This window comes from Stenella coeruleoalba (genome assembly GCF_951394435.1).
Source record: "Stenella coeruleoalba genome assembly, chromosome: 1".
In the NCBI taxonomy this organism is placed as follows: Eukaryota; Metazoa; Chordata; class Mammalia; order Artiodactyla; family Delphinidae; genus Stenella; species Stenella coeruleoalba.
The window spans coordinates 175,691,002-175,703,960 of NC_137169.1; the positions used below are offsets into that span (position 1 = coordinate 175,691,002).

The 12,959-nt window shown below is 44.7% G+C and overlaps 1 protein-coding gene across 1 annotated transcript in view; it reads right to left on the minus strand.

Moving 5' to 3' along the window:
* CACNA1E (calcium voltage-gated channel subunit alpha1 E) overlaps positions 1-12,959 on the minus strand; it is a gene marked incomplete at its 5' end in the record, with an annotated part of 365,198 nt that overhangs the window by 129,734 nt on the left and 222,505 nt on the right. Inside the window, one exon of the mRNA XM_079916590.1 lies at positions 8,572-8,675. Within this exon, the coding sequence (XP_079772716.1) occupies positions 8,572-8,675 (104 nt within the window). The remainder of the gene's footprint in view (positions 1-8,571; positions 8,676-12,959) is intronic.

The following is a 12,959-nucleotide window of genomic DNA, read 5'->3' on the forward strand; positions in this document are numbered from 1 at the left end:
ACAGTCTCAATAAATTACAGCTTGAAAAAAAATCAACCTAAAACAAACCCTACACTACTGCTGTGAACTCGCCAAAGGTGTAAAATGCGTTACGCTTTCTCAAACCCTACAGGTACAAAACCTAAACTCTTTCCCTCAAAACCTCTTTGTCCTGTCTTCTCCCTCGACCACCTAGTGGCTCAATTCCGAATGAAAGAGACTCACAGACAGAAAACAAACTTATGATTACCAAGGGGGAAAGAGGGGTTAGGGGAGGGATAAATTAGGAGGCTGGGGTTAACATATACACACTGCTATGTATAAAACAGATAATCAACAAGGACCTACTGTATAGCGCAGGGAACTATACTCAATATTATGTAATAACCTATAAGGGAAAAGAATCTGGAAAAGAATATATATGTGTGCATGTGTGTGTTTGTATATATACCTACGCTGTGCGGCACACCTGAAACTTACACGATATTGTAAATCAACTATTCTTCAATAAAAAAACTTTTAAAAAATCTAGAAGTAGTCCAAGACACTTCCCTCTTATTTCCACCCCCAGTACACACTCAAACACACCCACACAGTCACCAAGTCATGCAGATCCCATCCCACCAACACCTCCTGGATCTGGTCCACCTTCTCCATCACCACTCCCCTCTGCCTCACTGCTTCTCTGCTTCTTTCTTCATCTGTTGCTCCAAACATGTCTCCCTGCCTCTAATCTCGCTTCTCCAGGGTAATCATCTTCAAATGCAAACTGGCTGTCTTCCCCGCTAAGCTTGAGAACCCCGCCCCCCACGAGCTCTAGGGGTCAGGTTTGAACTCAGGTTTAGCCCACAGGAGGGGCCCTGCATGATGAACCGCTGCCTCTAGTTTCACCTCCTCTACAGCCCCCGACATGCTTCACTCCAGTCACTCACAATGGCCTCTCATTATACATCTTCCTGACTACCGACCTGATGGAAAGTCCTCTTCCCTTCTTCTTGCTGGCCATTACTCATTCTTCAAAAGAATGCATCAATGTCACCTTCTTCAGGTGGCCCTGCCTGATCCTTGCCCCCATCTAATATAAATGCTCACCCTGTGCTATCTCTCTACCTCTCCACCTAGACTACAAGCTCCCTGGGGGTAGCAGCTCTCTGTCCCTGTCTGATCTCATTCCCAGCCCTAGGAGCAAGCGACATATAGCAAGCACTCAGGAACTGCTCGCTGAATTCCTCCCAGTCGATTCCAGTGTTGGAATCCTGGCAGGAGAATTACCGTGTGGTCCATGCACACGCTTATCTTACCCAGTCTCCTTCGATGTCAGTCTGCCTCGGGAAGATCACACACAGGCCAAACTGATACCCACCAACCCCTCAGAGCGCTCATCTGGACCACCGATCTGGGCATGAACAATTTCCTTCTTAAGACCACCAGCCATTCCTATCTCAAGTCAGGCCCGGGAAATGCTCAAGTGCCGCCTCCTAACATCCAGAGGGAAGCAATGGCAGGTGAGTCAGGATATCCAACATTTAATATTGAAGGTACATTCATTAGCCTCTTGCCTGTGGACAGGACCTAGGTCCTACTCACCTTTGTATTCTCAGCAATGCTTCACAAGATAGTAGGTGCCCAAAATACATGACATATGAACCTTTAACTTTTGATAGGGCTAGAATTCTGGATCTATTGAATTTAGACACCATTACATGTATTTTGAATGACTTCCTTAATTAACCTACAATCTCTTTTACTCATCTTTGTAATCTCAGAGTCTAGCGTGGTGTCCTAAGCACAGTAGCCACACAATCAGCTTTTGCTGAATTGCACTGAATCGTCAAACCTACCCAGCAAAGGAGTTGGTGACAAGACAGACGGACCACAGTCATCTTGCCAGTCATGGGAGCCACTCCACTCATTCAAGAGATGCGACCAGAAGAATTCCTCCTCTTATACGGACAGTCCACCACTCCCTATTAGTCTTGAGGGCAAGAGGACCTGGACAGTGGGCCTTGGCATCTCCTACCTTGTATGTACCAGGTCACATTGTGTACTGAAGACCAGTGTATGAGAATAAGTACATGCTTCAATGTAGGTGCAGATTAAAACTCGTACCAACATCTGTATGGTCAGGATGATATTCTAGGTTAACCACTGGCCAGCTCACTCTAGTTGTGCCACACTGGGTGCCAGTATTCCTGGATGGAGGCCACCTGGTGCAGGTGTATTAAAACAAGTCCCTAACCAGAAGGTGGGAAATTATTACCTCTGGCCACACCTCTGCCAGCAACTCCTGGGGGGTTAGCACCTCTAAACCGCCCTCTTCCCATCTGTAACTAGAGATAGTGTCTACCTAAGCAAAGGTGCTCTGAGAACTGTGACATGCTTCACATACATGCTCCCTGTGTGCATGTGTAAGCAGTCCCTGGCTTGGCTGTCCCTGCCCTGGTTTGGAGATAGCACAGCTGCTCCCCCAAGCCTACCTCCCTCTCTCCAGAAGCCCTGGGAGCAGAGAGCAGAGGCGATGGGATAAGGGTCATTTTCTGTTTGCATGAGCCTTCCGCCCTGTGGCCCCTGACTGCACTTCAGGATGTACTTAAGCAGCCCTGTTTTGTTTCCATGGAGACAGGAAGCTCTGCTTCTCTTCAAGCCTAAACTAATGGTTTTCATCAAATCCCATTTCCTCTGAGACAAGTAAAAATGCGACAAAGCTTCTATCCACACTTCCTGTTTAAATACACTGAAACTGACGAACAGACCTCTGAGCCCTCCTCCCACCTAGGCCCATGCCCCTGGGACAGGTGCAACCATCACTTCCACACCTGGTGGGCCATAAGCACCGGTACGGGCTGCCTGCCCCCACTCACCGGACTCTCCTTCACTTGCCCGGCAGAGGGGTTCCTCCTTCCGTTGCCTTCTCCCTGCTTTAGGAAACCTCGGTACCTAACGTTCAAACTGCCTGCAGGTCACTGGGAACATGTATCCCAGAGATAAAACCTTCAGAGCTTTTCCCTGGCTTATGAGCGCAACTCCCAAGCAACCTCTTACTCGAAGGAGAACGCCTCCATCCCCTCCAGGGGCATGTGAGAACCAGACAAAGCAGGAGAGAGAGCCCATGCCCCCCCACCCCACCCCCACAGCCCTGTACACAGAACTAGCTGCTGCCGAACCCTCTGCAGACACCAGTGAAACCCAATACATGTTGAGCATCAGAACGAGAAAAAGAAACCAGGACAGAAATATTCCAACCCCGGCCTGTAAGGCCCCTATTGTTAACACTCCTTGAAATGTTGGAATTTATTCACACCAGCTGTTCCCAGCTGCTGCTGTCACTTCCTAGGCTTCTCCAGAAGTGCTAAGGAGGCATATGCCATGCAGTTCTGTTTCATCTCCCAGCCTGAGGAGGCCGCCTCCCGGTCAGAGAGGAACTGATGGCCTCGCGGCAGGTTCAAGCCCAACATCACAGGCTGCTACTCAGATGATAGCCACCTGCACCTAACAGGCAGAGTGAACGGACATCGATAATATCAAAGGGTGTAAGAGCTGACGGCTACTCCATGCCAGACCTGGGCTAGGCTTCTGCCTGGGAGAGGGCTGTGGCTATCCCACTTCACAGAGGAGGAAGCAGGCTCAGAGTAACTTGTCCAAGTGCACGATGCTAACAAGCGGCAGGGTTAGGATCTCACCCGTGACGGTCAGATGCCCAAGCTCCCATTTCCCCCAACCTCCCATGCTTTCCCACCCAGAGAAGGATGTAGGAGAATTCAAAGATGCAATTCCAAACTAGAGCTAGTCCATCAGAGTGGACACGGTCAGACAGGAATTGTGTTTCAGGGCAGTGCTCTGTCCCATTTCCAGCTCTGTTATGACACATCCTCAACCCACACTGGAACCTTATCTGGAATATCAATGACCTGTTATTCAATAGTGAGGATCTGACTTGAATTTTCTCAACTAAAACGTGGACAAGTAAGGACAAAGAATGTCGGATAAGATTATACAAACAAGAGATTATCCCCTCAGTAGAAATACAAGAAGAAAGAAGTCTATGGTCAGGTCCCTCCTGGGCAGTCATTGAGGTAGAGCAGGTGACTTGTAGCTATAGGCTATGTGGAGAGAATTACCTATTGAGCATAAAGGATGTCAATAAATGCTCACTGAATGAGTACATACATAAGAAATCGCATTATGTCTTATGACTCTCCACTCAAGACATACACTATTAAGAACTTCTTCACACTGTCTCTTGTCCTTCCTTCATAACCATTTCACAAGTCACCCAAGGCTCTTAGTACCACAGAGTTGACTAATATGGCTGTTTCCTCCTTAATCCTCCTGTATCTGGTCTCTCTCCAGGCCAATCCTCCCCCCACGATGCTAGACGAAGTGTCTTATACACTCCTTTCATCCTGCACTTTTTGTGTGTGTGCAGTAATTTTAAAATTTAATTTCTATTTTTCTCCAAGGCATGCATGTTGAGTTTTAAAGTCAAAAGTTTTTAAAGCTTGTAATGAAAAAATAGCAGCCCACTGCCTCACCCCTTCTCACCCCTGAATCTGACTCCCCAAGGCAACCACTTATAACTCTTTTACCTGGTTCTTCTAGTATTCATTTCCAATTTTATAAATATTATACTTACACAACTGTTCTTCCTTGATAGTTCACTTTTAGTTATCACTTAAGGACTTCCCCACTGTAGAACCTAAGATTTTAGTCTTTGACATTCCCTTCTCCTCCCCCATCCTTATTCTCCCCCATCCTCTTAAGGCAATTATAGCACCATAGGGGCTATCTCAAAATCCAGTGTGAACAATGTATGTCTGATTGACAGCTGAGCGGTATAGAGTACTTACTTTGCTTATATTACTTTAGTGGTAACACTTCTGTATTTTGTGGAATTAATTGCTTAGATTGGTGTGTGTGTGCAAATACATATAAATATTTATATACTCATATACATAGTTTTAGAAAAACTTAAACTCTTATAGGTAGAATAATACACATTGGGAAATATATTAATTTCATTCTTTTCTTAAACATATTTTTAGAGCCCTCTGTCATCCTACTCAAATCTGAACTTGCTGCTCACTAGGCCTTCTGACAGTTATTATCCTTAAGTTCCCTTCATCATCATCCTGGAAATCTCCTTTCTTTCTCTCTAATGAATCCCTTGTTTCCATGAGTCTCGGGGTCCTTCTCTTTCTTCAATTAATTCTTTACTTTTAGTGACTCACATTCTCCAGTAACTCCTTCAGAGAAAGTGTCTCAAAATATTGCTATTCCATCCTCACAGATAATTGCTATTTGGGCTAGGTATAAACATTCTATCTTGGAAATTTTTTTCCAAAAAATTTTTTAGGAACTTCTCTATCGGTTTCTAACTTTCAATGTCATGGAGGTGTCCAAAGCCATCCAAATTCCTGATTCTTTATAGATAAAATTCATCTCCTTACTAAGCACCAGAAGCTTCCAGAATATTATTTTACTCAGATGCTCTGAAATGTCATGGTTTATCTTGGTGTAGTCTCTTCTCAGCTGTTGTGTTGAGTGCTCAGTTGGCATTTTTATTATTAACTCACTTGTTCCCTTTTTTCTCCACACCCACCTCCCATCTCCTTGCCATACAAACAACCGTTACACTATATTCAATGTATAGTTTTTATCTGAATGAATTTTTACGAACTGTATATTATGTGTACATGTATTTTTTAATTTATGTGGATGGTTTTATACTGTTTCCTTCTTGTTTTCACTAAACTCTGTTTTTAACATGTACATGGTCTTTGTTGCTCCTGTCACATAGTATGTCATCCAAGAGTTATGTCCACCTAACTACTCTCCTAGTTATAGGTACCCAGGTTGTCTCCAAGTCCCCACCATCAAAAACTAATGCTAGAAAAAATATCCTTGCACGTGTCTCAACCGATCTTTTAATCTGGCGGTATGAGTTTATTAGTTCTGAGAACATTTTTGGTATTTTTCTTTGTTAATTTCTTCCTCTCGATTTCCCTATTTTCTTTATGGAATTCTTATTAGTTCAATGTTGAACCAATCCTCTAATTTTCTTATTTCTGTTCTACTTTCTGGGTGATTTCATCAACTTTATAATCCAACCGTTTACTATTTATTTTTATTACATTTTAATATATTTACATTAATTAATTTTACATTAATATAAATTTTACACTAATTATTTTACATTAATTTCCAAGAGCTCTTCTTAACTGCTAAATGTTCTCTTTTTTTAATAGCTATCTGCTGCCTTGTAGATAAAATAATTTCTCTTCTATCTCTGTGGATATCAATTATACTTTTAAAAAGTTATCTTCCACTCCCTGCATTATTCATGTTCCCTCAAGTTCCTTTTTCCTATTTATTATTTTGATTTTGTCTTTTGTGTTGGACCTTTTCTTTGAATGCTGATGACCCCTAGCTGTGTGTTTATATTTAAGAGCAAAGCACAAAAAGGCTTACTGGAAATTCCTGCACGAATGGTTGGGGCTTGTAGAATGCTGGGTGTAGTGGTTTGACTGGTGGCCCCCTCCCCCAAAGACAGGTCCACATCCTAATTCCTGGAACCTGTGCATGTTCCCTTATTTGGAAAAAGGATATTTGCAGATGTAACTAAGTTAAGGATCTTGAGATGAAGAGGTCATCCTGGATTATCCAGGTGACCCTAAATCCAATGTCAAGTGTCCTCATGAGAGAGAGGCAAAGGGAGATTCTAGACAGAAGAGAAGGAGGCAACTTGACCATGGAGGCAGAGACTGGAGTGACACAGCCACAGCCAAGGAATGCCTGGAGCCACCAGAGGCTAGAAGAGGAAGCAAAGAAATTCTCCCGTAGAGCCCTTGGAGGGAGCATGGCCCTGCCAGATTTTGGACCTCTAGCCTCCAGAACTACGAGACAATTTCTCTCACACTTTTAAGCCACCTAGTTTGTGGTAATTTGTTGGGGCAGCCTCAGGAAACTAATATGGTGAGCCTCACTGAAGGTGAGGGATGGGACCATTTCTCTGATTACCCTCAAATATCAGGATACAGACATCTTTTCTCTTCAGATGGGTAGTTCCCCCATAGGGGAAGGCTGTGAACTCCACCACATTGCTACATTTTTGAGAGCCAAGTAGAAGTGGGCTGGGAGCATGATGTTCAGTTTGTGGACTTTCATGTAACACTCCCGTTTTCAGTACAGAATATCAACCCCACCCTGATGTTACTATTCCACGCTTCTCTGGTTCAGCCTCCTCAGAGAGGAAGTCTTCTAACTTTGGCTGGCGGGGGGGGACAGGCACCTGTGAGCAGTGTCTGGGGGAAGAGATCTAAGATACCGGGTAGAATGCATCTAGGAACTGGGAAAAATCCTCTTGTTCTAGAATCCCCCCCATACCCCAGCTTTTAGACATACCTGGTGCCTCAATTCATGAGCCTTTCTCTCATTTTGCTTTTTTCTTGGCATTCCTCGCTGGAGGCAGTGTAACCTCAGCTTTTCGTGCCACTAGATTAGTTACCATTTACTGGCTTCAAAAGTTCTGTTGACATCTCTCATCTATTTTCATACCCTCTCCTGTTCTCTTTGTCACTGTGTCCTTTCAATATTTACTTCTTGTGTTAGTGGACTTATAAGAGATGTCCAACTTGGTTCAATCTGCCACGTTTAAAGAGAAGGACCACCTTATAAATTTCCATTTCAAGAATGTCTGCCATTCAGACAAGAGATTATGTTCAGTTTTGCTTAGAAAAATGAAAGCCTCTCTAAGGCCCTGTTTTAGCCCTCCTATTTTAGCCTTTCAATTCCCAAATGAAATTTCCACTCAAGTTAAATTTGGTTGCATTCTAGTCTCCTCACTCTCCGTGATGAATCCCATTTCTTCATGTTTGCTTATGGTGTGGTGCTCAACTTCCTGGAATATTCACTCCCATATATTCTATTTTATTCTATTACATATTTTGTATCCCAAGCAAAATCCCAATCCTTTATGAAACCATTTCTGATAGCTTCAGACTATACAGATTTGTCCCTTCCCCAAAACAAATGAACTGTATCTTATATTAGTCAGTAAAAGAACTCCTGTTCCCTGTTTCGAGTGTTTGTGTTGTCTTCTCAGCAAAACGTAAGTTTCTTAAAGGCAGAAACCGTGCCTTATACTTTATGTGCTCTTTGCAATGGCGTTGAACATTCAGTACTTGTTAACTGATGTATACTAATTCAAGCCACAGATATGGAATCTGATGTCCAATACACAATAGAGTAAGAACCTTTTGAGGGTAAAGCCTGTTTCTTATTAAACATCATATGTCTATCAACCAGCACAGTGTTTGACACAGAAGGTCTCTGTTGAGTGACAGAATGAAAGGATGGATGGATAAATGGACTTGCGTTAGCTACCATGTTCAAGGTTGTACCAGTCTAAAGACTTTTCAGTTCCTAAGAACACTAAAGATGATTAAAACAACGGTTCACGACTGCTTTCCCAGAATCTAGAACAGCTTTTAGCACATAGGGGCTGCCCAGTTGATGAAGGTTACATGAATGGATCCGCAAGGAGTCAGGAACACTAGTTTATCGTTAGAAAGGAGAGAGAGACATTTGGCTTACCCAGAAAGCACTCCCAGGACGAGGTTGAGAACAAAGAAGGAGCCAATGATGATCAGTGGGATGAAGTACAGCCAATTCCAGGTGGCTCCTAAGGCATCATTGGTCTGAAAGGAAGAAAAATGGTTCCTTAATACTTCATCAGAACCACCCGCCACGTGAAGGCCTCTGTTCCTGCAGCACATATAGGGTGATGAAAAAGCACAGCGCAATACGGTTAAACACTGCCTCACTTCACTCCCAATTTAATGTGGTTGTAGATTAACTCATGTTCTCCATGTACGCTGTGAAGGGCACCGTGTCAGCCACACATAACATCCTGAATTGGAATGGTCTAACACCCTCACTCGGCAGGTAACTGAACCCAGAAAGGTAAAATACTTTTCTAAGATCATGCAAATAATCACTGGTTTTACAGTGTTTGGTGATGTGGGTTCTAAGCCTTTGTACTCTAAACTGGGCAAGTTCTCAAACGACTGTGGCAGGCTGTGTCCATCACTTTATTCCAGGGGCTGGCAAACACCGTGACAGGTTGCTTGGGAGAGATTAATGTCATCCACCTCCTGCTCAGCTCGTGACCCTGGGCTCTGGCTTTCCTTCCTCCATCATAGTCCAATAGTACAGAGCTAGATCAGGCCTGGCCCTGGGAAGGCTCTGGTAAAAGAAGGAATAAATCTAGATTTGAAGAGTGATCCCTCGCGCTCTCTCTAATGTGAACACGCAGTGAACTGAAAACCGCATGGAAACCCATATTCTGGATTCTTGTACCACAAGTGAGACGTAAGGCCCTTGAATGGTAGGGGGCTGAGGGAGGATTATACAACATGTCTTAGCCAAAAAAAAAAAAAACAAAAACAAAACATAAAGCAACTCTCAGCAGGATGTCTCATTAAGGACCTTTAAACAGTTTTGGAGAATTCTGAAAAGTCCTAACACATGGACCTCTCAACTAAGCTTTGCCTTGACTGTCTCTCCTCATGATATCAACCCCAAATCTTCCTAACAAGTCCACCTGAATTGCATTTTACATATACAGGGCTTTGAATCCCCCCAATCCCACTCCACCCCTCACACACAAACTTTAATACCTCTTTGAAACTCAAAAGTTTCTGCAAAGATATTTTATTCCCAATTCACTGGAGAACCAAGGCCATCCAAATCCAATGCCACGCCTAAAATTCGCACGCTAAATTAGTGAAATGAAGATCTGAACTCGGAATTTCTATTGCAAAGTGTTTCTTATCCCTGTGAGTTACCTTTTTCTCCCTCTCACTACTAACTTTGCAAACATATTTTGATTCATTGTCTTCCTGCTTCCCATGGACTTCTATGACAGTCTATCTTGTTTTTCCCCAAATTATCTCATTTTCCTTCTGCCTCCCATTCAAATATGTCAGTCTATAAAATACAGCCTCCCACTGATCATGGCAGCTATCACTGTACAGTAGATTTTTCCATTAAAAAATAGCTTCTAAGGCAACCTCTTTCACCAGGCTCGTGTCTTTTTGTCTTGCCCCTATGCTGTTCAGAGAGATACGTTTGCAAATGAAGCAGAATAAAAGTTAAAAACAAACAAACACCTTCTGAACTGTATGAACAAAAGCAGAGACCTGCCAATTTCAGTGTATAAGATCTAGGCTCTTTGGTTCAACCAGGTCTCCTCAGTCAAATGTAAGCAGGGCAGATTTGGGTCAGACCGCAGAGAAAATTTCTCCTGATATCAGAAGGAAGATGCAGAAGAACTAGATGCCAAGGGCCACAGGGGGTTTTAATGGACATAGGAAGCTAGTTTTTCTGAGATAATTGAGACATGGTTCTTCCTGTGAGCTACAGGATGGACTGAATGATCTTTGTATAACTAGCTTTATCTTGATCCATGACTATAAATGCAACATTCTGTAAAGACTGGTTAGCGCGGATGGTTCACCGGTGGTGCTCCATCCAGATCAACAAGTTTCATTCACCCCATGGCTCAGACAGTCAGTCCCACCCTGAGAGTTCTTTGGCAGCAAGAACTGAGTCTGCTCCCAGCACCCAGATCACGGCTCAGCTGCCAATACACATTAGTTGGTGTCAGCAATGGCAATGATGAAATTGTGACTTTTAATCTGTTTTTGGTCCCAGGAGTGACTGTGCTACGTTTTGAGGATGGCTAGCGCAATTTCGGTTGGGTGACTATTTGCCAGAGATGCTGCACAGTGAAGAACAATTCCCAAATTGTGTTCTCCTCGTTGCTAGCAATCTGTAAGATGTTCATGTGTTCTGTGGAAAGTGAGCTTCTGGAACCAAAGAAACTGGGGAAACACAGCAGATTATATTTTCGTGTCAGCCTGTGAGAAGATCCACCAAAAAGGAACGTTATTAACTTTATTTCCTCCATCATTTCTTACGCTTCCTTGATTACAAAACCTCCTTTTCAACGGCAGTCTATTAACATATCAGGAAATACAGCCTGTGAGATACAGGGAGAGAAGGACTTCCCTCACAGGCCCCGAGTCTGGAATGTGCTTTCCCAATTCTCTAAAATCCTGCTGATGGATAGTGTCCTTTTCCTCAGTGTGCTGCGAGAATGTTTTGGTTTCGCTTTAACCTACATTAAGGCAAGAGCCTTCACTGTCTGCTCATTTCTGTATCTGGCATCTGACAAAGTGTTTGGCACACATAGATGCTCAACCAATCAATAAATGACCACAATTTGAGTAAGATGATTCTCGTGTTTAAAATATGCCCAACAAAATTCATTCTGATATTCTCCCCAAGTTTTGTCTGAATTGCTTTAAAAGAAAAAACAAAAGTCATCCACCATGGTACTGGGTCCTGTTGGATGAGAAGAACAGAGGAGAAAGGGAAGAGAAGGAGAAAAAGAATATCTGGGAGGACCCCAGCACCAGCGGCTAGGGGGGTTAATAACCCTAGGGGGTCATTAAGGATGACTGACAGCTTACAAGGTTCTTCTGGAGAAAGCAGCTTGACAGCTCCCCGAGATTATTCACTAACCTTTTAATAGACTTGCCCTACCCTCTCTACACCTTCCGCCTCTCCCTCCGGCTTCCTCTTCCCTCAGCCCCTCCCGTTCCTCCTCTCCAGGTGGCCTCACACTCCCACCTCCCATGCCTGTCAGTGGATCGATGACAAGGCCACCAGGACAGGGGAACACACCTCAGCAGGAAGTGGGCAAGCCCAGGACTTCATGTTTCCCTCCTCCAAAATGGCAAGGTTCTTTCTAATGCTGATTAGAGCTTCAATCTCCTTCTGATTCATCGTTATTAAAACCTTAAAACTGTCCAGTGTAGAAGAGACAACTACTGAAGTGTCTTTGGAGATGAAAAAAGAAGAAAGTAATCGACAACTCTGAAGCCAGCAAGTGCCCTGATACCATATGAGGTGGGACTCAGGAGCGCCAAGCAGAAAGGTACCAGTTCAACTGCAGAGTTGTGACTGTGTTCCCTCTGAGGTGGGCATGTGTGCCTGTGACACAGCAGGACACGGGAGAGAGGAGGGGCTGCCTGTGTGAGAGGGAGAACCTCTCCCTTTCCTTCTGTCTCCCCTGTACCCCCTGCTTCTGTGACTCTCCCAAGCGCCTTGCCTGCGGAAGCATCACACTTCATTCTCCCTAGCAACTCTTCCTTCAGGGCCAGGGGACAGCTGTGCTAAGTACTCTTTGCAAGATCCCGGGGAAGGAGACCTACAGCTTTCCAAACATGGTCCACTGGATTCTGGCCCCAGGAGAGCGGACCCTTCCCTGCCCAGACCGTTACTGTGGAGCAGCTGAAGTGTAAACCAGCCCCTCACTGCAAAGACAGCTGCACACAGAGTACCAGCTTCCTCCTCCCCACCATTCATGGAACACCCACTCCGTGGCAGGCCGTACATGAGAGCGCTTTTCTTCGGGCAACGTCCTCTTATTTAAGATGCTGATTCTCCTCCCACCGACCCAGTCAAGCCCCTAGACTTGGCAAGCAGGCTACCCTCCATCTCTCTCACCTGCTGATTCCCTGAGTGACACACACACACGCGCACACGTGCGCAGGATGGGGCTGATGACAGAGAAAGCGGTCGGGGGTGGCGGCCCACCCTGCGCAGGGAGTGCTCAGCGGGTACCAGCCCTGACACAGTGGGAATGTGTTCCTTTGGGAACCTGCCTGACTGGGGGTGGTGAGTGCACCCACTCCCTGCGTAAACAGGCACACATGGCAATTATCACATTAATCTCCGGGTGATGGGGGAGATGGTGGAAGGCAGGGGTGGGAGGAGGACTGGTAAGAAGGATGGAGATGGAGATGACAAGAGGCAGGGGGTCCCTGCCCAGCCCTGGCCTGGGTTGCAAAGGCAGTACTATGGCTCCCATCCTTGGAAACAGGCCTCCACCAGGGTTCCACAAGGCTCTGCAG